At 32.6% G+C, this 26,992-nt stretch overlaps 2 protein-coding genes across 4 annotated transcripts in view; one reads left to right on the plus strand and one right to left on the minus strand.

Annotated features, from left to right (window-relative positions):
* Positions 1-29: 29 nt before the first annotated feature.
* Positions 30-5,128, minus strand: LOC140062965 (zinc finger CCHC domain-containing protein 9-like). Of its 2 annotated transcripts, none has more exons than XM_072109365.1 (5): positions 4,888-5,128; positions 2,114-2,559; positions 1,852-2,005; positions 1,239-1,403; positions 30-831 (listed from the first exon to the last, which is right to left on the minus strand). In XM_072109365.1, exons 2-5 carry the CDS (start codon positions 2,540-2,542, stop codon positions 701-703), a joined length of 879 nt encoding a protein of 292 aa, XP_071965466.1. In that variant the 5' UTR covers positions 2,543-2,559; positions 4,888-5,128; the 3' UTR covers positions 30-700. The 2 variants fall into 2 exon arrangements, with proteins under 2 accessions (XP_071965466.1, XP_071965467.1); XM_072109366.1 differs by having other exon boundaries at positions 2,114-2,562.
* An 11-nt stretch (positions 5,129-5,139) lies between these two features.
* The window catches only part of LOC140062966 (conserved oligomeric Golgi complex subunit 1-like), a 38,211-nt gene continuing 16,358 nt past the window's right edge, over positions 5,140-26,992 (plus strand). The window contains exons 1-13 of one of the 2 annotated variants that reach the window (XM_072109367.1): positions 5,140-5,232; positions 5,633-5,733; positions 5,970-6,081; positions 6,370-6,473; positions 7,600-7,666; positions 8,305-8,490; positions 23,374-23,415; positions 23,899-23,985; positions 24,361-24,397; positions 24,926-25,120; positions 25,609-25,677; positions 26,136-26,323; positions 26,725-26,829. In XM_072109367.1, the coding sequence (XP_071965468.1) occupies positions 5,657-5,733; positions 5,970-6,081; positions 6,370-6,473; positions 7,600-7,666; positions 8,305-8,490; positions 23,374-23,415; positions 23,899-23,985; positions 24,361-24,397; positions 24,926-25,120; positions 25,609-25,677; positions 26,136-26,323; positions 26,725-26,829 (1,269 nt within the window). In that variant the 5' untranslated portion in view covers positions 5,140-5,232; positions 5,633-5,656. Of the gene's footprint in view, positions 5,233-5,632; positions 5,734-5,969; positions 6,082-6,369; positions 6,474-7,599; positions 7,667-8,304; positions 8,491-9,495; positions 9,556-23,373; positions 23,416-23,898; positions 23,986-24,360; positions 24,398-24,925; positions 25,121-25,608; positions 25,678-26,135; positions 26,324-26,724; positions 26,830-26,992 lie in introns of those variants that run through there. The other variant, XM_072109368.1, reaches the window with a different exon arrangement.

Raw genomic sequence — 26,992 nt, forward strand, 5'->3', positions numbered from 1 at the left:
ATCTTGTAATTAATAATAATGCTGTATCTTCACATGTGACAATATGTGTCCAGCATCATAGTTAAATTATTTAATACAGCCTTACATATGGTGTCATTATCACGATACAGATGTCACATGTGATGCTGTATTACAGAGGTTGTGTAAAATACTGCACACATTTATACACAGTACCAAGAATCAGCTATAATTAAAGACACCTTCCCTTCAATTTTTGACGTTTTGTAAAAATAATACATATTATATATTACTTTAAAAACATTAAACCAGGTCATTCCTTGTCTTAAATGTACATTTTATGGTAAATTATGATAAAAAGTGAGAAACTAATTAATAATGCATTAATTGTCTTTCTATTTTTGCCAGACTCCGTTGATACAAATTGGGGAAAACCCGGTATTTTCGCTGAAAAGTTAGGAGTCTTCCATTTGTTTTGGCCTCTCGATCGAAAAGTGGGTTAATTACAGAAGAAAAGCAGAAATATCAATCCGCGTGCAATGCATTTTGGGATTTATAGCGGGCTGCTATAATTATTAGAATCGACTTATTTTTCACATTTTTAACCATTTAAAGACGAAAAAAGTTATCGCAATAGGACCATATAGTATTATTTTTACATTAAATATAGTTTGTGATCTTAAAATAGATCTAAAAAACGTAGGGAAGGGGTCTTTAAGCACAGCTGTTTTCAATGAAGTTCTCAAAAAGTAACAACTCTTGGTCCTGTTTTCTTCCTTTTTTTAGGCTTTATTATTTCTAATCCTTCTACGGCATCAGCACTCATTAGGGGATTGATGGTTGACACACTTCCAGGCTTCTCACGGTCACAACCTAATAAGATTAAGGGTAATTCAATATAATCAGAAACATTATTTCTTTGTAAAACATAGTACAGTAGAATGTTCGTTTTACATACCTTGTACGAAAAGTAGAAGAGGCAAACACGGCAGCCTTTTTAGCTAGGGGATCTACGTATTTGGGGGTCAACAATTTAAGGTCAACCTGGATTTTACGAATCCAATGTTTTACGTACGTCTTCTGGTCCCGTACCGTACGTAAAATGTTGGTTCTACTGTCCTGTAACTTGGTAATCCTCATAGGAGGCTCCATGCTATAAAATAACTAAAGACTGGTACTTCCGTGAACACTTCACATACCAACATGACACCAGTATGACAGGTCAAAGGTCACGGTCAAGACTTTACTTTGCGCCAAGACCTATACTGAGGAGACTTTACCTGTTTCTTCTTTCATTTTATTGCAGTTCCACCATCTATGTTCCACTGACCCACAAGTCTTACATCCGCCACCCATGGGGTACAGCCCTTTAGGATTGTCAGGGCATGACCTTGACAAATGACCCATCTCCTCGCATATAAAACATTTGGCAAAAGGGAATTCACCTGTAATGAAAGCAGTTTGTTATAAACATTGTTTTTAAAGAAAACAGATCAACTAAACCAAAAGAAAAAGACTTGGAAAAAAGTTTGTTTGTTACAGTGGATACTTATGGCTCCTTTTAGGCCAATTTACACAGACGAGCGGTAAAAGTGAGCGGAAAAACTGCGTAGCTTGTCCCACATAGAATCTAATTTCTAGTGAATGGTAACCGCTTGTCCTCTCCGCATTGTGTGTAAGTGGTCAGAAAGAATAACATAGATGCTATATTTCTATTACCATTACCGCGTGTCTGTGTAAATTGGTCTATAGTGAGTAATGGGTTACAAACTGCACATTTCGATTATCTGCACAGTACAGTGGTGTACACTTAAAATGACATTAAAAAAAATAAAAATGTATCAATCCATACAATAAATCAACTAACATGGTAATAAGACTCACTGTGTGTACCTTTTAGTGGATTAACTTTAGCTTTGCATCTGCCAATGTCATGCTCTGTCGAACCACATCGAAAGCACACTCCTATATTCTCATCATCGTGTTCGTCATTAACTTGAGGGCAGTCTGCAACTCCATGCCCAGTTTCACGACAATGAAAACAAACCTGATGATTAAAAAATAGTAAATAATAATGAAAAACATTGGCAAGTTTTTAAACTTTGAAAATGTCACTAATTTCCTTCAAGATTTATTTTACCCTCCAGCTTCTTACCATTTTACTTGTTTTGGCTTTTTTCCTTTTTAATCGCCTGACTTCTCTCCTTCTATCTTTCTTTTCTTCTTCATCTCCAATTTTTCTGGCTTCATTTAATTGTCTTTGTTCTTCCTTCAATTTGTCATCCAATTCTTTTATGCTGTCTATAAGTGTTGGTTCCTTCTTATCAAAGCTTCCACTTATTTTTTCAAATCCTTCTGGAATGGCCATTTTCTGCTTGAATGATCGCATCTGACCATGACCTTGCTGGAATGACCTCACTTTTGACTTGTAATCTCTTGATTTTAATTGATTTAGTTGTCCATGGTCTCTTGTCCTACGCTGGTTTGTCGCGACCACCTTTACTCCTTTTTTAAGATCTTTCCAGGATGCAGCTTCTTCTGGTTTCTTTTTGTTGGCTGTTCCACCTCTTGCAAATCGAGTCATCTTTTAGTTTTCCTTCACTGCTTTTTATTTTAAAAAAAAGTGAATGTTAAAATAATCAGATAGAAAATTGTGTTAAAGTTATTTCATTGGAAATTCATTCCATTATTGAAGGCTATTCTACTCTATGAACATTTGCAGCTAATTATGTTCATAGAATTAAATATTCCTATGTAATGTAGGCTAGGCTAGTTGTTACCTTTAGTTTACATATTTTTAGGCCTGCCTACTGCTACTCTTACTAGGGTAGGGGCCTGGTAGGCTCGCTGAGGCTATAGGCCTCACCACCCCAACGAACTAGGCCTAGGTAGGGCCAAGCCGAGTTTACCTTGATCTTGGACATCTAAAGCAATGCTTGTGTGTCCCTCCGGTATATTCTATTTATTAGTATTACATGTTCTATCATATCAATCATATGGGGAAAACTTTTAGTGGGTGGTGTTTCCAAAACTTCTCTAGTCGGTTTTTAAATTGATTAACATTTATTACTAGAGTCTAGGCCCTAGAGTAGACGGATTACGGTCGAAGCGGCCGCCAACTAAAGCGGCCGCTAGTTCAATAACGGTAATCTGTATGGAACGCCGTGTGCGCTTTGATTGTCGTTGTTTTGTAATCTTTGATCGTCATTGTTTCGACAGGTTTTCTTTACCTCGGACGTAAATAACAATCTACATTATTATGTAATTTATTCTCTTTTTTTTTACAGATTGAATGTGATACGCGTACGTTCTTTTAAACGAAATGGCGAATCGATGATTACTTATTTTAACTGTTCTAAATGATATACATATGTTTAATAAAGTCTATAAAATACATTGTGGTGTTTATAATAATAAGCCAATTATTAAGAATTATATATAAATAAACCAATCAATAAAGTATATCAAAATATATAAATATATTAATAATTAAAAATATTTGTTATTGTATATTAATTAATTAATAAAGTAACTATTGTAGTGTTCGCAATCATAATTTAATTACAATAACATGATGACAGCAATTTATTTAATATCCTACACTATTTTATTACTTCAGATATTTAAATATTGATCAATTGAAAATGAGTTTTAAATACTTAAATAAGATGAAAGTGTCTGTTTGATACGGTAATTAATTACGCGAATTTCTGCTAATAACTCGACTGACGGCCAGCAATAGTGCTGCTGCACATTAGGTGCGCGTCCCATGTTGCTTTATTGAAAACACAAACAATGTATTACAATTGAATAACACTTAAATGTATAACACACCCTATTACTAATAATAAAAACCAAGATTCGATAGTACAGTATGTAAATGAGATATAAATATTCGGCAATACCGTACGTAAATTATTATTGCAATACTGTATAAAGATTCGATAGTATGTAAACAAGATATAAATATTCGGCAATACCGTACGTAAATTATTATTTAATGCAATACTGTATAAAGATTCGATTAAGTCTGTAAATGAGATATCAAGATTCGGCAATACCGTACTGTAGGTAAATTATTAATGCAATACTGTATAAAATTCGATAGTTAAATGTAAATGAGATATAAATATTCGGCAATACCGTACGTAAATTATTATTGCAATACTGTATAAAATTCGATAGTTAAATGTGAATGAGATATAAATATTCGGCAATACCGTACGTAAATTATTATTGCAATACTGTATAAAATTCGATAGTATGTAAATGAGATATAAAGATTCGGCAATACCGTACGTAAATTATTATTATTGCAATACTGTATAAGGATTCAATAGTATATAAACGAGATATAAAGATTCGGCAATACCGTATACGTAAATTGCAATACTGTATAAGGATTCAATAGTATGTAAACGAGATATAAAGGTTCGGCAAAATATATTTCGATATATGTATTAGTTAATAGTAAATACAAATAAAATATACATTTATTTATCGGCAGGCAAACTTAATTATTATAGAAATATAAAGATTTGATAGTACATGAGTTGGCTTATATTTATTTAGCTGTAACTCAACTCGCCATAGGCCATGGCGTTGACAACGACAATCAAAGATTAAAGCGCACATGGCGTTCCATACAAATGACGATATTAAACTGGCGGCCGCTTTGGTCGGCGGCCGCTTCGACCATACTCCGAGTAGACTATCTAGGGTATGCCTAGTAGGTAGGCTAGGCTAGCCAGGTCTAGCTAGCACTAGCTAAGACTAGCCTAGGCGGCCTATAGGCTGGCTAGGCTAGGACTAGGTAGGCCTAGCTAGGCTAGCCCTCTAGTAGGCGGCTAGGTAACCCGGCCCTAGCCTAGATTATCTCTAAATATGTATGCACTTTATCACCTAATTTATATTTAATCATATTTTTACCTTATTTTTCTGGTGATACAGATATTACAAACAAGTTTAGGGGGAAAACCAATGGTTATACTGTACTGAACTTTTCTGCAACAATTCTACACAACATGCTTCTTCGTTAAAAATCCATAATAAACCCAAAGTTGTACCCGCCGTTTGGAGGGGCCTGAGATGCAAGGTATGACGTACATCCGGTATTATTCTTCCGATGCAAATATTTTGGAGTGATCCACACATCTTTGGTTGAGTAGTAACAGTGACAGACATTTTAATGTGCATACTGCAACTACCAAGAATGACTGCTCAGCTCTAGAGGGCCTAGATATCAGTCAGACGATGAGCCCTCTTGTCTTGTGCGTACGTGTAAACAGAGATTGTATCTTTAAAAAACTTGAATAAATTGTTATATTTATAATTTAAAAAAATAAAATGTATAGGCCTAGGCCCTACTACTAGGCCTAGTAGTAAGTAGGCCTAGATAGCTAACCAGTTGATAGTAGTTAGGCCGGGTAATAGGCTAGGCCTACTACTACTAAGTTAGCTATGGTTAGCCCTAAACTAAGTACTAGGGCTAGGCCTAGGCTAGCTAGCTAGCCTAGGCTAGGCCCTCTTTGACCGGGGCTGAGCTGATATAGCCTAACCTACTGTTTTCAAAGTTTGAGTTTTTTTAACCTAGAGAGTATTTTAATTATAGATAATGTTCTAATAATAAAGTCAAACAATATTGGTTATTGTTTGTGATTGACATTTTTATTAGCATTTGTGATAACTAAGCCAAAGGATGGAGAAGATAGATACAAGTACACTTTTTGAGCAGTACACAGTTGAAGAGATTCGGCAGGTGGAACGGAACACTAGGTAAAGTATAAAAAATGTGAATTACTTTTATAGTATTTGATGAGGAGTTTAAATATAATACATCATGTCACAGCTTCTGAATGCTTCACTTTATTACCCTGGACATTTTATGAACAAGCAATGAAACAAGCATTAGAATCGAACTCCCGATTCTGCAATCTAACATCTGGTGCCCAACGCTTACGCCACACATCCTGTAACAATTTAAATATTAAATTTTGTTTGCGCTTTTATAGGGCTGACATTGAGAAAAAGAAAGAAGATCTAAGACAAATGGTTGGTGAACGATATCGTGAACTTATTGAAGCTGCTGATACAATTACAGATATGAAGCTATGCTCAGATCAAGTATGTTATTTTGTGTTATAATCCGGTGGGGGCAGGGATGGGGTCATATGGAGAGGTGCCGCATTTATGGGGTATATTTTCTCTCTTGGCCCTTTTTCTGTTCGTCTTGGTAGTTCAAGTCCATAGTACCTTTCAGTAAAACAGGTACAGGTACAGGTACCACAAGTGACTCCTGTCTCAAAGTGGCTGGTGCACCTCCCTGTTTGGTTTGTATACAACTGGCCACCCCCAGGAAAAGTACTGTATAATTTTTAGACTAACATTGAAAAATGTATTGCTAATTTTTAGATTGTAAAGTCAGTAAAAGATATGCAGAACTATTGTGCTACACTGCAAAGAACACATTTATCTAAGGGGATTGGGAACTCAATTAGGCCACAGGTTAAGGACAGGTGAGATTCTAGTTCAATTTATTCAAATTTATTCAGATATGTGTTTTGATAACAATAACTGTGGCCCTCAATAGAAGCTAAATCTTGTCTCACGACGGCCCCAACAATACATAATACACACCCCAGGCTAGTGATCTGGAGATTGTGGGTTCGAGTCCCACCCGAGAATTACTTTCAAATTTTTAGTAAGTATTCTCAAATGTACTTGGTATGAAGTAGAAATTACATCAGAGTAGGGCAAAACATCTGACCACACACAAAAATGCTAAACAACAAAAAATAAAACCATAAGATACAATATTTAACATAGTGAGTTTTTACTTGGGGTACCCGAGTCTAGGACTTTCTCATCTTCTCTTCTTCTTCCATCTGGACACTATTGAGTTAAAAGTGCGATTTATAAAGTACTACTCCTCCCTTATTCGTTGTAGTATTGAGCTGAGATTTAGCATGAATATACTACAGAGACATGTCCTCAAAGCTATAGATGCAGCCATATCACGTCTCAAAGATGGTACCGTATAGCCGTATTTGGTAGCGAGGTTATTGATGTGTATGTGATGTTACATCCGGTCTTATGACGTCATTACAGCTTCTTTTGCTGTACCCCGAGTTTTGCACATCGTGCTTGTTGAGTGTTTAAATTGTAGTAATCAACTTTTTACAGATTTTTTTTAAGTACCTAAAGATACAGAAACATTATTTATTTTTACAGGGAGATCATTCCATAGTTTAGGTCCTATTGAGACAAAGAAAATATTTATAGTTGATTTTGTAAAAGGAACATATAAACATATTGTTATAAAATTATATTCAATACAAATAAAAGAAAATATTTAAGCTGAATTTTGAGTAAAATCTTTATTAGTTTGATAAAATAAGAAGATAAGACTAATATTACTTGACAAAACACATGGCACATAGAAAATTTATAAATGTCATTAAACAAGAAATATCCCTGTAGAATTAAACAAATGCAGGTTATATCTTTATATATATTTACAGGCGCATATATCATTTTATTAAACTAATAGTGCAGCATAATATTTTAACTTTTATTAAGTTTAAATTTTATAACTATAATTTGACAATAAAGCTTTCTTGTTTGTATCTTTTTTTTTTGTAGGATGTCTAAGAGTTCCTTTTATTCCGTTGCATCACAGATTAAACTTCTTCTTGATATGCCAGAAAAGGTATGTTTCAACTTACAAACAGAATAATGATATTTTGACATGTAACTGTAAAAGCTCATTTTTCCTGACTTTCTTGATTGAAAAATTATCAACAATATTATATTTTAGAATAGTAAACTTCGGCATAGGTAGAATGATAGACGTACACCTATTTACAGTCAATAGTCAGGCTTAGCTAGGGTGTAAAGTAATAACTGTATTTTATACATTGTATTGTAATAACTGCAAAAATATACCGCAACCTCGTGTGTGGCATTCCTTGGTACATCATTGTATAATTTGGTTTGTTGGATGTTCACTAAGAACCTTACATACGTTCCTCACGCACTGTAAAAACTGTAATTTAGTTACATCCCTAAATTTACAATCCGGTATTGCACGCTATTCCAAGTTCCTTGTTTTGACGTCCAGAACAGAGGCGAAATATATTTGCGAATTTAGGCAAGAGGAAACAATTTTTGTTGATGAGGAAACAATTTTTGTTTGTTAACAAGGAAATTAAATCATGCAAATGAAAGTTCGCAAAATAGTTGTAATTTTTAAATAGTGACAATTTATCTGAATATTAATGAACTAGCAGTACATTATTTGATACGTATGGTATGGTTGTTAACTCGGTGTAAATATTTTTTTTCCAGATTTGGAGTGCAATAGAGAACAGGCAGCACTTGAGAGGAACCCAGCTATATTTATTAGCATGTCATATCATGAATAGTTTACAGCTAGATGCTGCCAGTCAGCAATCCACCCAACTGTTAACCTGGTTCCCAATACTATCACGTCAGTGGGCAGCTATTAGCCATTTTAAAGCTAGTATTTTGCAGGTTAGTACACAAATAATACGAGTATGAAACGTATTATGTGCCTAGAGGCAAACAAACTAGGGAGCCACATGTTCTTCTGGTGACAGTGTGTTTCCTGCTTTTGTGACTCCCGAGCCTGCATGCCAAATGAATAAAATAAAAATAAACACACTATAAACAAGTGCCATGTTACCTGTAAAAAACGTTAACACATTGTATAATTTGGAGACATTTCAATTTGCAATATAATCGTGGTATTAAAGAATAACACATTTTTCGAGGCCTAAACCATTTCAAATTTAGGTGCAGAGTATTTACAGTTTTACATCCCAAACTAAAGCTTAATTTTCAGTCCACAGCGTCTGATAATTCTGAAAATGTTTACAAAAAAGCTGGACGTCCATTAGTACTGTTCTTTATCACTATTGCAGTATTTCCGTTCTGTAGTACTTAAACTGAATGACATATGATTCTTAATTAACCAATCAAGGAACACTAACCATTCAGCCTAACAGCTTGTTTGTAGAAAAGAAGCAGTATACAGTATATTGTAAAGAGTAACACATTTTGGGAGAAAGGTTTTTGTACTGTAATACAGACACAACACTGTGGGAATGTTTATTGTCACTAGACATGATACCATGCAGGAATCAGGTGATGATTTTGTAGCATTATAGGTATAGATTTTTCACTGGCTGCATGGTGTGTGATTTAGATTTTTCATCTTTCCGTTAAAATACACCTACATCATTTCATTGATGATCTTCAAAAGTCCTTGCTGAAATTCACTGAAAGTCATGGCATAAATAAATGGATTTATTGTTAAATTCAAAGCAAGTAAAAATAACCATATGTCATAAAAAATAAGATCAATACAGGAACAAAAATGATCAATAACACAAATTATATAGCCTGGTGTCATTGTTATATAAAACACACATGTAACCAGCAATAGAGTTGATAACAGATTTGTTTTTCGACTAGCATTGTTTTTCTGCTGTGGTTGTGATAATGAAGTACCAGCGACAGATCTTCTAAATATTGTCCATAAAATACGTCCGTAACAAAAAGTCATAGATGTAGTAGGTAAGAACCACTTAATAAATGATCCAATCAGCAGATAAAATGTGTCCTTTTCCCGACAGTTTTCAGTTTTGATAATATTGATAACAACAAAGATTAATCCTGGTAGGTATTGAATTATAAAGCATGCGTAGTACAAGATATTTCTTCTTGATTTGTTCTGGTGATAGATGTAGGGATGCACAACAGCGATGTATCGCTCAATTGTTATCACAACCAGATTGTATGAAGATGTAACTGTTATATACCAGAATGTAAGTTTTAATGTATATAATGTTTTAGAACCATAATTGGTATTACAGGCAACAAAAACAATGAACACTATAGAACCTAGCAGATCAATGACAGACTGATGAAGTAACAACTTGATTGAAAAAGACTTCTTAAAACTTCTGTTGTAAATAAACACAAAAATGACTAACAAGTTTGCTGCGATACCAATGCTACTTACAACAGCGCCGGTGACAAAAATAGATTTTTCAAGTGTATCAGAACTATTCATACTTAGATGATACTAGAAAATATAAGTTTATCCTTTTTGTATAGAAAGTTATTCGGTTCAAATTTCCTTTCTTCTGATTTGAATGATTAATACTTTGCTGGTTCTAATAGTTCACTTCTCAAATGGTAAAAGAACATGATGCCTGTTGAAGTCACTGTTACAGCACTGGTCTGATGTTTGTAATCGTTTACAACAATATACAGCTTCTAGTCTACTTATGCATTGTATCAAATGTAATAAATAAATTATATTTCAATTTAATCTATTTTCATGTTATAATAAATTATTTAGTACTAGATAGCAGGTCCAATGGACGGGCACCATGGTAAATTATGCATGTTCAACGATGATGGCGCTCTTTAACTGCATGCTTGATTGATTTTGCTAGCCGAGAAACAGCAGCGATTGTTCTAAAAAAACATAGTTTTTGTACAAATTTACCGTTCTAATTAAGACTAAGGAATGAAAAGGTGCCTCAGCACGGCGCTAGAATTGGATGCGGTATAGGAGGAGATAGATTTTGGCTTAGTGTTATTATAAATAGAAGATATAGAAATAGAAGATATTAATTGAATACATTTTATTCATTATACAATAATGACCTATGACCTCTATAGTCTCTATAAGTGTTACACAAAGGTCAATAATTATTTTTCACTAAAATAAAGTTGAAATGAACAAATACTTAAGTAACATAAAACTTGATGAATTATGCGATTTATTATGATACAATAAAATAAATGGTAAACAAATATAGCAGAATATTAGGCCTATTGAAAATTAAACATTTGTATATTTCAAACTAACCTGCCCAAATATAATAGTAAATTGTCAAAGTATAATAAATGGTAAAAACATAAATTTAAAAGTGACAATATGTTACGTTACATCTTATGTAAAACTAGTAAGATCATAGTTATTATACACCTAAGTATCAACAATTAGTGTTTTTCAATTTCAATATTTGCTTATGTTATGTCATGGAGTAAAGAATATTCCTTACTCCATGGTTATGTGAGACATCTTTATGCTTCAGATTATTGTTTTTGGTTGTTATCACCGGTTAGTTTCTTTCCTTCAAATTAATTTGCAATACAGTGAATGATCTTCAAAAATCCCTGCTGAAATTCAGTGAAAGCCATGGCGTAAATAAATGGATTTATTGTTAAATTCAAAGCAAGTAATAGATCAAATGTTTCATGAATGATGGGATCAATACAGGAACAAAAATGATTAACAACACAACTTATGTAGCCTGGTGTCATTGTTATATAAAACACACATGTAACCAGCAATAGAGTTGATAACAGATTTGTATTTCGACTAGAATTGTTTTTCTGCTGTGGTTGTGATGAAGCACCAATTTCTGGTTTACTAAATATTGTCCATAGAATACGTCCGTAACAGTATGTCATAGTTGTCGTAGGTAGGAACCAGCCAATAAAGGATCCAACCAGTAAAGAAAATGTGTTAACTTCACGACAGTTTTTAGGAACTTTTTCCATCATAATAATATCGATAATAACAGCAATCAATCCTGGTAGGTATGGAATTATAAAGCATGTGTAGTACAAGATTTTTCTTCTTGATTTGTTTTGGTGATAGATGTAGGGATGCACAACAGCGATATATCGCTCAATTGTTATCACAACCAGATTGCATGAAGATGTAACTGTTATATACCAGAATGTAAGTTTTAATATATAGAATGTTTTAGAACCATAATTAGGATTACAGGCAACAAAAACAATGAATGCAATAGAACCTACCAGATCAATGAAAGACTGATGAAGTAACAACTTGATTGAAAAAGACTTCTTAAAACTTCCGTTGTAAAGAAACACAAAAATGACTAACAAGTTAGCAACGATACCAATACTACTTACAACAGCGCCAGTGACAATAATAGATATATCAAATCCTACTGATGAGTTGGTATCAGAACGATTCATACTTAGATGATACTAGAAAATTTAAGTTTATCTTTTTTGTATTGAAAAGTATTCGGTTCAAATTTCCTTTCTTCTGATGTGAATGATTAATACTTTGCTGGTTCTAATAGTTCACTTCTCAAATAGTAAAAGAACATGATGCTTGTTGAAATCATTGTTACAGCACTGGTCTGTTGTTTGTAATTGTTTGACAACAATATACAGTTTCTTGTCTATTTGTGCCTTGTATCAAATGTAATAAATAAATTATATTTCAATTTAATCTATTTTCATTAAATACTAAATAATTTAGTATATTAATTGAATACATTTTAATTATTTAATGTTACAAAGGTTATTTTAATACACTATCTATATGGTGTGCAAATTATACAACTTTATGATGTTTCCATGGTTACGAAAATAGATCATTACCACTAGGTAGCCTGCACATGAGTATGAATTATAGCATTTATGAATAGGGTAGTACTTATTTTTAGGTCGTTTTTCAATTTAGTTTGTTCCTATTGCTCTTGATGCATTCAGGACATGTCAGGTTTGAGTTAGCTGCTGGCTTGAGGTTTAAATTTATTTTGGTTTTGAGAAATTTGTGATTGATTTCAGTTGCAATGTACCATATATATTTCAGCTGTAATGTACCATATTTCATTCAACGAGTATTAAATTAAAGAAGATTATTTTTTTTGTCAAAAATCTTGATCTCATTTAAAATAATCAAACTCTGTTACTGGGGGATTTATAGATTGTTTTATTTTGATTAAAATGCACATAGACCTATTTCATAAAGTGATTAATATCAACATTCAAACGACTTTAACATATTGTTAACATTTAATGACCTGTGACCTCTATAGTCTTTATCAATTTTACGCAAAGTTCAATAATTATTTTTCACTGAAAGTTGAAACGAACAAATAATTGATGTAACATAAAACTTGATGAATTATGCGATTTATTATGATACAATAAAATAAATGATAAACAAATATAGCAGAATATTAGGCCTACATTGAAAATTGGACATTTGTATCAAACAAACCTGCCCAAATATGTTAGTAAATTGTCAGAGTATAATAAATGGTAAAAACATAACTTTAAAAGTGACAATATGTTACGTTACATCTTATGTAAAACTAGTAAGATCATAGTTATTATACACCTAAGTATCAACAATTAGTGTTTTTCAATCTCAATAGTTGTTTATGTGAAACATGACATATTTAATGTTATTGTTTTTGGTTGTTATCACTGGTTGATTCCTCTTCTTCAAATTAATTTGCAATACAGTGAATGATCTTAAAAAATCCTTGCTGAAATTCAGTGAAAGCCATGGCATAAATAAATGGATTTATTGTTAAATTCAAAGCAAGTAATAGATCAAATGTTTCATGAATGATGGGATCAATACATAAACAGAAATGATTAACAACACAACTTATGTAGCCTGGTGTCATTGTTATATAAAACACACATGTAACCAGCAGTAGAGTTGATAACAGATTTGTTTTTCGACTAGCATTGTTTTTCTGCTGTGGTTGTGATGATGAAGTAATGGTATGATTACTATACATATCAATCAATGAACGTGTTGGAATGTTTTACGATCTTGTTGATGCGGCTGTCAGGGACCTTGTCCCCACCATTAAAATTCGCAAAAAAAGTCCTAAATGGTTTGATGCCGAGCTTGTGAAAGCCTTAAAATCTAAAGAACATTACCATCGTATATGGAAACAATTTCCATCCATCATTTCACGTCAAAACTTCTGTGTTGCCAGAACTAATTTCAAAAAATTATCAAATTGTAAATATAAGGCTTACCTGAAATGCATCTCCTCTGACCTTGTTGCAAGTCCTAAGCGATTTTGGACTTGGATCAAGTGTAAACGAAAAACTACATCTAATGCCATTAGTATCTCTGATGGGGTTAAGGTTGCTGACAGCCCGCAAGCAAAAGCCACACTTTTTAACAACTTTTTTGTTTCAGCTTTCTCGGACTCCAGGGATACCCCTATTGCCGAGCATTTAGATCTGCCTGAACTCAACGTCGATGTCCTCAATAACATCAGTATTTATCAAGATAATGTCGAATACCTCCTAAGGTCAGTCAGTGTGGATAAGGCAGTTGGCAATGATCCTATCAGTAATCATACTCTTAAACTTTGCTCTTCTACCTTATCTTTACCCATTACCAATATTTTTAAACATTCAATTTCATCTGGCACTTTCCCTGACCAGTGGAAGACTGCAAACGTTGTCCCCATACATAAAAATGGTTCAAAAGCTAAAGTCCAAAATTATAGACCCATCTCCCTCCTTCCCACTATCTCCAAAATTCTTGAAAGGGTTATCAACACTCAACTTTTATGTCATGTTTCGCCCATTATTTCCCAAGATCAACATGGCTTCATGCCCGGTAGATCTTGTGAAACAAACCTTGCTACTCTTCTGTCTACCGTGTATGAAGCCATCGAAACTAAAAAGCAATGTGACATAATCTACACCGACTTTAGTAAAGCTTTTGATAAATTGTCCCACAACCTATTATTATTAAAACTTCATCAGTTTGGCATCAATGGTACTTTATTTTCATGGTTTAAAAGTTATCTTGGCGGTAGGATGCAGAGAGTTGTAATTGATGGTGCCACTTCCAATTCTCTCCCAGTCATCTCAGGCGTGCCTCAAGGTTCCATTCTTGCCCCCCTGCTGTTCAATATATTTGTTAATGAAATACCAAATCTCTTTCAAAATTCCAACTGTCTTATGTTCGCTGACGACCTCAAGATTTACAAAATTATTACCACTACTGAGGACTCCGTTGCACTTCAGGCAGATCTGGAAAGACTCGGTACGTGGGTTTCCGACTGGAAAATGTCCCTGAAGTCCGAGAAATGCAAAGTCCTGTCTTGCTCTCTTAAGAAAAAACCTATTATTTTCGCTTACTCAGTTCAAGAAGAAGTCCTTGAAAGTGTAAACTCTTACCGGGACCTCGGCATTTTCATCGACCGTAAACTGACATTTATTTCACACGTTGATCATGTTGTCAGAAAGGCCAATAGGCTGCTTGGGCTGATGTGGCGCAATTGCAAACATTTTTCTCCATACACCAAACGTGCGCTTTATCTTTCCCTCGTCCAACCATCTTTTAATTTCTGTTCAATTATTTACAATTCACTCTCTGCTTCTCAAGCCTCCAGAATTGATCGGACCCATAACAAGTTCTTGCGCTTTGTCGGCCCAGCAGCCAACCTGCCTCCTATTGTTTCCCCGACATCTAGGAGAGCAAGACAGGACTTGCACTTCCTGTATAAATGTCTTACTTCTAAGTTTGATTGTGATCTTGTTTCGTTGTTTTATTTTAATGTTCCTGTTCGTAATCTTCGTAGTAAACCCTTTCTTCATGTTAAATTTTCTCGTGTCAATGTTTGTAAAAATGGTATTTTCTGTAGACTCTCGTCATTGTACAATTCTTGTATTTTAAAAAATAATTCTTTAGATATTTTTAACTGTAATTTTTCTCAATTTAAATGTATTATTAATGAAATTATTTAAATTTTCTTTTTCATTTGTATATATTTATATTGGTTCATATTTTATAGTTTAGCTTTTATTTTCAACCTGTTATTGGTGTTTTACACTGTTGGTTTGATATAAAGAAATAAAGTACCAGCGACAGATCTTCTAAATATCATCCATAATATACGTCCATAACAGTATGTCATAGTTGTGATGGGTAGGAACCAGCCAAGAAATGATCCAATCAGTAGAGAAAATGTGTCCTTTTCCCGACAGTTCTTAGGAATATTTTCAGTCTTAATAACATTGATAACAACCGCGATCAATCCTGGTAGGTATTGAATTATAAAGCATGCGTAGTACAAGATATTTCTTCTTGATTTGTTTTGGTGATAGATGTAGGGATGCACAACAGCGATGTATCGCTCAATTGTTATCACAACCAGATTGTATGAAGATGTAACTGATATATACCAGAATGTAAGTTTTAATATATAGAATGTTTTAGAACCATAATTAGGATTACAGGCAACATAAACAATGAATGTTATAGAACCTACCAGATCAATGAAAGACTGATGAAGTAACAACTTGATTGAAAAAGACTTCTTAAAACTTCTGTTGTAAACAAACACAAAAATGACTAACAAGTTTGCTGCGATACCAATACTACTTACAACAGCGCCGGTGAAAATAATAGATTTATCAAGTCCTATAAATAAGTTGGTATCAGAACGATTCATACTTAGATGATACTAGAAAATTTAAGTTTATCTTTTTTGTATTGAAAAGTATTCGGTTCAAATTTCCTTTCTTCTGATTTGATTGATTAATACTTTGCTGGTTCTAATAGTTCACTTCTCAAATAGTAAAAGAACATGATGCTTGTTGAAATCACTGTTACAGCACTGGTCTGTTGGTTGTAATTGTTTGACAAAAATATACAGCTTCTTGTCTATTTGTGCCTTGTATCAAATGTAATAAATAAATTATATTTCAATTTAATCTATTTTCATTAAATAATAAATAATTTAGTATATTAATTGAATACATTGTAATTATTTAATGTTACAAAGGTTATTTTAATACATAATATCTATATGGTGTGCAAATTATACAACTTTATGATGTTTCCATGGTTACAAAAATAGATCATTACCACTAGGTAGCCTGCATACGAGTATGAATTATAGCATTTATGAATAGAGTAGTACTTATTTTTAGGTCGTTTTTCAATTTAGTTTGTTCCTATTGCTCTTGATGCATTCAGGACATGTCAGGTTTGAGTTAGCTGCTGGCTTGAGGTTTAAATTTATTTTGGTTTTGAGAAATTTGTGATTGATTTCAGTTGCAATGTACCATATATATTTCAGCTGTAATGTACCATATTTCATTCAACGAGCATTAAATTAAAGAAGATCTCATTTAAAATAATCAAACTCTGTTACTGGGGGATTTATAGATTGTTTTATTTTGATTAAAATGCACATAGACCTATTTCATAAAGTGATTAATATCAACATTCAAACGACTTTAACATATTGTTAACATTTAATGACCTGTGACCTCTATAGTCTTTATCAATTTTACGCAAAGTTCAATAATTATTTTTCACTGAAAGTTGAAACGAACAAATAATTGATGTAACATAAAACTTGATGAATTATGCGATTTATTATGATACAATAAAATAAAGGATAAACAAATATAGCAGAATATTAGGCCTACATTGAAAATTGGACATTTGTATCAAACAAATATAGTAGTAAATTGTCAGAGTATAATAAATGGGAAAAACATAACTTTAAAAGTGACAATATGTTACGTTACATGTTATGTAAAACTAGTAAGATCATAGTTATTATACACCTAAGTATCAACAATTAGTGTTTTTCAATCTCAATAGTTGTTTATGTGAAACATGACATCTTTAATGTTATTGTTTTTGGTTGTTATCACTGGTTGGTTCCTCTTCTTCAAATTAATTTGCAATACAGTGAATGATCTTCAAAAATCCTTGCTGAAATTCACTGAAAACCATGGCGTAAATAAATGGATTGATTGTTAAATTCAAACAAAGCAATATATTAAAAATGTTAAGAATAATAGGATCAATACAGGAACACAAGTGTTGAACAACACAATTTAAGTAGCCTGGTGTTATTGTTACATAAAACACAGTGGTAACCATCAATAGAGTTGATAAAAGATTTGTATTTCGACCAGCTTTGTTTCTCTGCTGCTGTTGTAATGATGAAGTACCAGCTACAGACCTTCTAAATATTGTCCATAGAATACGTCCGTAACAGTATGTCATAGCTGTGATAGGTAGGAACCAGCCAATAAATGAAGCGATCAGTATAGAAATTATGTCGTTTTTATGACAGTTAATAATGCTTTCAGTCTTAATATAGACAACAATATGGATCAATCCTGGTAGGTATGGAATTATAAAGCATGCATAGTACAAGATATTTCTTCTTGATTTGTTCTGGTGATAGATGTAGGGATGCACAACAGCAATGTATCGCTCAATTGTTATCACAACCAGATTGTATGAAGATGTAATGATAATATACCAGCATATAATTTCTACTATAAAGGACGTTTCTGAACCATAATTAGGATTAAAAGCAGCAAAAACAATGAACACTATAGAACCTACCAGATCAATGAAAGACTGATGAAGTAACAACTTGATTGAAAAAGACTTCTTAAAACTTCTGTTGTAAACAAACACAAAAATGACTAACAAGTTTGACAAGATACCAATACTCCTTAAAACAGCGCCAATGACAATAATAGATTTATCAAGTTCTATAAATGATGAATTGGTATCAGAACTATTCATACTTAGATGATACTAGAAAATATAAGTTTATCCTTTTTGTATAGAAAGTTATTCGGTTCAAATTTCCTTTCTTCTGATTTGAATGATTAATACTTTGCTGGTTCTAATAGTTTACTTCTCAAATAGTAAAAGAACATGATACCTGTTGAAATCACTGTTACAGCACTGGTCTGATGTTTGTAATCGTTTACAACAATATACAGCTTCTAGTCTACTTATGCATTGTATCAAATGTAATAAATAAATTATATTTCAATTTAATCTATTTTCATGTTATAATAAATTATTTAGTACTAGAAAGCAGGTCCAATGGACGGGCACCATGGTAAATTATGCATGTTCAACGATGATGGCGCTCTTTAACTGCATGCTTGATTGATTTTGCTAGCCGAGAAACAGCAGGGATTGTTCTAAAAAAACATAGTTTTTGTACAAATTTACCGTTCTAATTAAGACTAAAGGGGAATGAAAAGGTGCCTCAGCACGGTGCTAGAATTGGATGCGGTTTAGGAGGAGATAGATTTTGGCTTAGTGCTATTATAAATAGAAGATATAGAAATAGAAGATATTAATTGAATACATTTTATTCATTATACAATAATGACCTATGACCTCTATAGTCTCTATAAGTGTTACACAAAGGTCAATCATTATTTTTCACTAAAATAAAGTTGAAATGAACAAATACTTAAGTAACATAAAACTTGATGAATTATGCGATTTATTATGATACAATAAAATAAATGGTAAACAAATATAGCAGAATATTAGGCCTATTGAAAATTAAACATTTGTATATTTCAAACTAACCTGCCCAAATATGTTAGTAAATTTTCAAAGTATAATAAATGGTAAAAACATAAATTTAAAAGTGACAATATGTTACGTTACATGTTATGTAAAACTAGTAAGATCATAGTTATTATACACCTAAGTATCAACAATTAGTGTTTTTCAATTTCAATATTTGCTTATGTTATGTGAGACATCTTTATGCTTCAGATTATTGTTTTTGGTTGTTATCACCGGTTAGTTTCTTTCCTTCAAATTAATTTGCAATACAGTGAATGATCTTCAAAAATCCTTGCTGAAATTCAGTGAAAGCCATGGCGTAAATAAATGGATTTATTGTTAAATTCAAAGCAAGTAACAGATCAAATGTTTCATGAATGATGGGATCAATACAGGAACAAAAATGATCAACAACCCAACTTGAGTAACCTGGTGTTATTGTTATATAAAACACACATGTAACCAGCAGTAGAGTTGATAACAGATTTGCTTTTCGACTAGCATTGTTTTTCTGCTGTGGTTGTGATGAAGCACCAATTTCTGGTTTTCTAAATATTGTCCATAGAATACGTCCGTAACAATATGTCATAGATGTAGTAGGTAGGAACCAGCCAATAAAGGATCCAACCAGTAAAGAAAATGTGTTAACTTCATGACAGTTTTTAGGAACTTTTTCCATCATAATAATATCGATAATAACAGCAATCAATCCTGGTAGGTATGGAATTATAAAGCATGCGTAGTACAAGATATTTCTTCTTGATTTGTTCTGGTGATAGATGTAGGGATGCACAACAGCGATGTATCGCTCAATTGTTATCACAACCAGATTGTATGAAGATGTAACTAATATATACCAGAATATAATGTCTAATATAAAGGACGCTTCTGAACAATAATATGGATTACAGGCAACAAAAACAATTAACGTTATAGAACCTAGCAGATCAATGACAGACTGATGAAGTAACAACTTGATTGAAAAAGACTTCTTAAAACTTCTGTTATAAACAAACACAAAAATGACTAACAAGTTTGCGGCGATACCAATACTACTTACAACAGCGCCGGTGACAATGATAGATTTATCAAGTGTATCAGAACTATTCATACTTAGATGATACTAGAAAATATAAGTTTATCCTTTTTGTATAGAAAGTTATTCGGTTCAAATTTCCTTTCTTCTGATTTGAATGATTAATACTTTGCTGGTTCTAATAGTTCACTTCTCAAATAGTAAAAGAACATGATACCTGTTGAAATCACTGTTACAGCACTGGTCTGATGTTTGTAATCGTTTACAACAATATACAGCTTCTAGTCTACTTATGCATTGTATCAAATGTAATAAATAAATTATATTTCAATTTAATCTATTTTCATTAAATGATAAATAATTTAGTATATTAAGTGAATAAATTGTAATTATTTAATGTTACAAAGGTTATTTTAATACACAATATCTATATGGTGTGCAAATTATACAACTTTCTGATGTTTCCATGGTTACGAAAATAGATCATTACCACTAGGTAGCCTGCATACGAGTATGAATTATAGCATTTATGAATAGGGTAGTACTTATTTTTAGGTCGTTTTTCAATTTAGTTTGTTCCTATTGCTCTTGATGCATTCAGGACATGTCAGGTTTGAGTTAGCTGCTGGCTTGAGGTTTAAATTTATTTTGGTTTTGAGAAATTTGTGATTGATTTCAGTTGCAATGTACCATATATATTTCAGCTGTAATGTACCATATTTCATTCAACGAGCATTAAATTAAAGAAGATTATTTTTTTTGTCAAAAATCTTGATCTCATTTAAAATAATCAAACTCTGTTACTGGGGGATTTATAGATTGTTTTATTTTGATTAAAATGCACATAGACCTATTTCATAAAGTGATTAATATCAACATTCAAACGACTTTAACATATTGTTAACATTTAATGACCTGTGACCTCTATAGTCTTTATCAATTTTACGCAAAGTTCAATAATTATTTTTCACTGAAAGTTGAAACGAACAAATAATTGATGTAACATAAAACTTGATGAATTATGCGATTTATTATGATACAATAAAATAAATGATAAACAAATATAGCAGAATATTAGGCCTACATTGAAAATTGGACATTTGTATCAAACAAACCTGCCCAAATATGTTAGTAAATTGTCAGAGTATAATAAATGGTAAAAACATAATTTTAAAAGTCACAATATGTTACGTTACATGTTATGTAAAACTAGTAAGATCATAGTTATTATACACCTAAGTATCAACAATTAGTGTTTTTTAATTTCAATATTTGCTTATGTTATGTGAGACATCTTTATGCTTCAGATTATTGTTTTTGGTTGTTATCACCGGTTAGTTTCTTTCCTTCAAATTAATTTGCAATACAGTGAATGATCTTCAAAAATCCTTGCTGAAATTCACTGAAAGCCATGGCGTAAATAAATGGATTTATTGTTAAATTTAAAGCAAATAACAGATCAAATATTTCATGAATAATAAGATCAATACAGGAACACACATGATCAATAACACAACTTATGTAGGCTGGTGTCATTGTTATATAAAACACAATTGTAACCAGCAATAGAGTTGATAAAAGATTTGTTTTTCTACCATCATTGTTTCTTTGCTGTGGTTGCGATGATGGATTACCAATTGTTGATCTTCTAAATAGCTTCCATATTATGCGTCCGTAACAGTATGTCATAGTTGTGATAGGTAGGAACCAGCCAATAAATGATGCAATCAGTATAGAAATTGTGTCATTTTCACGACATTCAACAACGTCTTCATTCTTATTATAGATAATAACAGGAATCAATCCTGGTAGGTATGGAATTATAAAGCATGCGTAGTACCAGATATTTCTTCTTGATTTGTTTTGGTGATAGATGTAGGGATGCACAACAGCAATGTATCGCTCAATTGTTATCACAACCAGATTGTATGAAGATGTAACTAATATATACCAGCATATAATGTCTAATATAAAGGACGTTTCTGAACCATAATATGGATAACATGTAGAAAAAACAATGAACACTATAGAACCTATCAGATCAATGACAGACTGATGAAGTAACAACTTGATTGAAAAAGACTTCTTAAAACTTCTGTTGTAAACAAACACAAAAATGACTAACAAGTTAGCAACGATACCAATACTACTTACAACAGCGCCGGTGACAATAATAGATTTATCAAGTCCTGCTGATGAGTTATCATTCTTCATATTTATACTCCAAATACTTGTTTCTACTTTTTTGTATCGTTTGTATTAACAACTTCAACCTGTATAACTGCAGATTATTAATACAGTAATATAGTATTGCTGACACGAATCGTTTAAAATCCAAAACTAAAACTGATTGAAGAACTTCAAAATTGGCCGCACTCTTTGCTTTATCAAAATATAACTGTCTTCTATTGCTGAATTGATTAACGAAAGCATCATATTAAAAATGTCGCTTGTTTATTTTAACATCACCTTTGCTGTACTGTACAGCTGAGTATGCGATTGTAATTTAATGAATAAATTATATTTCATTTTAATCCATTATTTGATACTGAATTATTTAGTACATTAAATGTATAAAATTAATGATCGATGTTATAAAATGTTATTGGTCAGGTGTTTGCCCTACTCTGACATGATTTTGTACTTTATACTAAGTACATTGAGAACATTTGCGAAAAAATTGGCAAGTAATTCTCGGGTCGGACCATGACCTCCAGATCACTAGACTGGCATTCATACCTCTGGACCACTGAGCTAGCACATGGCTAGGGGTTAGATTTGAGCCCAAGCAAGGGTACTGCACCAACAGGGTGGTAATTGTATGATAATATAATTATTATCATGAATGTTATACATGATTTGATTTTCATTTTATAACATTAATTATGTTTATCCAAGAAACAGTACGTGAATGGCAATTGTACTTTTTGGAAGGAATGGCCTCTGTAAGCTCTGTCTACACTATCAAACTACTAGTTTGACAAAAAAGTATAATGTGTCTAAATACAGTATGGTAGTGATAAGACATCATTATGTCCATATATGGGCACATCACCCTTTTTTGTCGCACAAAGTTTGATAGTGTAGACAGAGCTTTTTGTAACTTGATTTGATTAATCATTTTCAATAAGAAGAAGATGTTAGATGATATGAATTCCTTCTTTTTTTTTTTCAGAGTTGCAGAAATATGTTGAAGAATTCTGTTATGTCAGATGAGGTAACATAGAAAACAATTTCTTGGTAGTTAGTTGGTGGAAAGTAAAGCAATTCCCAACAAGCTTGTTGAACCACATACTGTATGTATCATATGTGATAAAATATGAACATTGTTCATGATGTGTTGGCTAGCAAGTATTGGGCAAGCTAAATGTAAAGATAACTATCCCATTACAGTTTCTAATTCAAAGTAATATTTTGTTGAAATCAATAGATTTTTTTTGCGAATAGTTTATTATTTATTTATTCTTAGAACAATTAGTAGACCATGATTTATTACTTCTGTACAACGTAACTTCTTCAGTTAGCACAGCAGGAAACTCTTTTCAAATTATGTACCCAGTCCTTATCATGTACACAGGACCAATGACCTTACATCCGAAGGATGGGTAATGGCAGTATCTTGCCTAAGGATATAAGCATTATGCCACAGATATATGATTATTACAAATTTTAAACCAGCAGTTTTATTTGCATCCTACAGGACATATCAGAAGCACTGTGCTCAATAATTCTTCTAGAAGACAGTTCACCAAGACAAGTCTTCAAGGAATTTCTGTTAGCTAGAAAGGTAGAATACAGATGTATTGTTTTACTAGGAGCTTTCGATTCGTAACAACCTAGGAACTAGTTATGTTATTTTATGCAATTGTAGGGACATTGAGACATGTTTCTCTAGGTTCAGATGAAGATCAGCGACACAATATGCTTAGGTTCATCGCAGCAGCTCCCTAAATATGAAATTTAGTAATTTTCTATCAACATTTCATTAACATTACTTTGAATGTTTGCCATTTCAAAATAAAAGTTTTAAAGTACTGGTGAGAATGGCACATTAGCAAGAGGTGTATTATATTGAAGCATAGCAATAATATATTTCAATAGAATTTGAAAATAATTGTAATTATTTGTTACTTTTACTATTTTATTATTGTTTTGTTTTCAGACAGCAGTACAACAATGCTTTCAAACAGCACAACATGGTATGTGGTAAATTGGTTATGAATTTTTATTGTATATTGCTACTTCACAAATAATCATGATCATTATTATGATGATGATATACCCGCATGAGGGACGATATTTTACGCCTTACGCATACGTGACTATTTCTCACGCATCCATAAAAATATTCAGAAAAACTATTATTTTGAAATTAGCTTGCCTATTTTGAAGGGAAATGGTCTAAGACTGCACATTATTTAATTAATTTGAGCATAATTAGGCTAGGCCTATGTTTGTTTGTATGTTTTAGTTAATGTAGTACAGGAAAGCCAACTCAATTTGGTGAAAGATCAAACATAGAGGGCGTATTTTGCGATTATTTTGAGTTCAAATAACACAGAATGCGCTATATACAATTTTAATTTAATGTCTCACGCATTGGCTACTGAAAAAGTTGGCAGGTATATGATAATACTATCACCATGTTGGTGCAGCACCTGCTGTTTCTTTGGCCTAGAATATGAAAAAAGCTCAGATGATGAAACTTTATGATTTGCATATTCCAGGTGCAAGTATCAAGCAGCAGGTGTGTAATGTGGTGCAACTGATCTCAACCACCATACAGCAAATTTATACAATATTCTACAGTGATCAAGATGACAAATCAGAGAAGCCAACAGATTTAAAGAACCACAATGATTCTTCTAAATCAGATCTTCTTCTGAAAACTCTCAACTCTGTAACTACACTACCACAAAATGGTAAAGGAATGATAGATAGATTTATCCAGAATATTAAGTGTAATTTGTTTACTTGATGTAACCGTTTCCTTAGTGTCGGGAGGGGCTACGCCACTCCTCTCACAAACGAGTCTAGTACCAGTTTCTGTCACCTGGGTGGGAAGGAACAAGGTGGATAAAGAATCTTGCTCAAGGACTCAACACTGCAGGAACCGGACCGCAACCTCTGAACTGTGAACCCAATGCTCTAACCTACTTCCCTTAAGTGCTCCTTCACACTATACATCAGAAATTAGATTCAATAATATGCAGCATAATTGCTAGTACTACACTCAGTAATTATTTATAATAAATATTTATAATTGTGTTATTTATAGTTTGCTTCAAAATTATCTGTATGTTGGTGCTAGTGGTGACAAAGCATGTTTACTGAATTCATAAGATGGTTCTGCTGTTATTTTATTCTTTGTTTTTTGTTTTTTTTTGTTTACTTTGATTTACTTATTTAGACGCAGAGCACTTGTTAGCTAAAGAGCTGAGTGGATCATTTGTTAAACACCTACCAACATCAATAACAGGTAAAACATATTTCTTTAGTTATGTCTTTATTACAAATTTAAAAATGAGACTAGTTGACTCTATTCGCAGTAAATCGTCTACTAGCTTCTAATGCTGAAGAGTATTTTTCTGTAAAAATTCTTGAAAATTTCAAATGTAAATGTCTACAAATGGCTCGAACCATGCTAGTCCGATTATCGATTATACCTTCACTCTCCGGTACATACTGCACCTTACGCAATACCCAGATGATCTCCCAAAATTCAACTCAAGGTTGCTTAACTTTTGACATCTGACAAGATGGTTGGAGACTGAATTTATGTCAAAATGTACAGCAGTAAAATATGATGTAGTTATAAGAATAATAATAAGAATATGTAATAATATATGAATAATATTTTCAAGTTGGGAACTGAAGATTTTGGGTTAAAAATGTCGAGGTATTTTAGTACATTAATACTTTTATTCTTGTGATCAGGGTTTTGTCCAAGTCTGCGTACAGCTGCTGTAGCAATATCAGCCAAGCATTTACATCAGAGTGTTGACGAATGGATTGAAACGTGTGTACAAGATGTCCACACTGGAGTTGGTAGACTGTTCAACTACATCAACACCATCAAAGGCTTGACGGCCATCCGTGATGCATTGTGGGAATTACTCACACAGGTATGATTTGAATTAAATTGATTACTTTAGGAACATTTTTCAGATGATCGTATTGAGTCGGGAAGCTTGACATAATTTTGTTTCAATTTTTTTTTATCTCAAAATCCAATAGCTGTTCATGCCGTTTATACCTCCCTGATTTGTTATTAGGGACATTACGAAACAGGATGGGAAGCCACAGGATGGTGCTCATGAATAATTTATGCATGAGCTTTAACAAAGTGGGCGGAGCTTAGCATGAAATTCTGTCTTAAATTTTTTAGGACGATTAAGTTTCCAGCAAACACAGGATGTCCGTAGTCCTCCCTATTACTATAAATTATACAGCTTAGTCTGTGTATGTGATAATAAGTCTTTGTGAGCTTGTATTTATTATTAAATAAAGTTGTTTGTTATTTTAGGATGAAGATGTGGTCGACTGGAAGGTAGCATGTAAACATATTATGAGCCAACCATTGTCTCTATGGGGAGAATTCATTAGGCCACTATTCCTAAACAGAGCTCAGGTAACCGCCTTTTCAAGTATCGTATTATATCCAGATCACAATTTGTCGTATTTTGTGTTCTATTTTTTCTACTACTCAATGGCTTGGTATTACAGTGTCTATTCAATTCAATTTATTCCAGATTTTACAAAACAAACAATAATACATACATCACACACACACA

The sequence above is a fragment of the Antedon mediterranea genome, chromosome 11 (assembly GCF_964355755.1).
Source record: "Antedon mediterranea chromosome 11, ecAntMedi1.1, whole genome shotgun sequence".
Lineage (NCBI taxonomy): Eukaryota > Metazoa > Echinodermata > Crinoidea > Comatulida > Antedonidae > Antedon > Antedon mediterranea.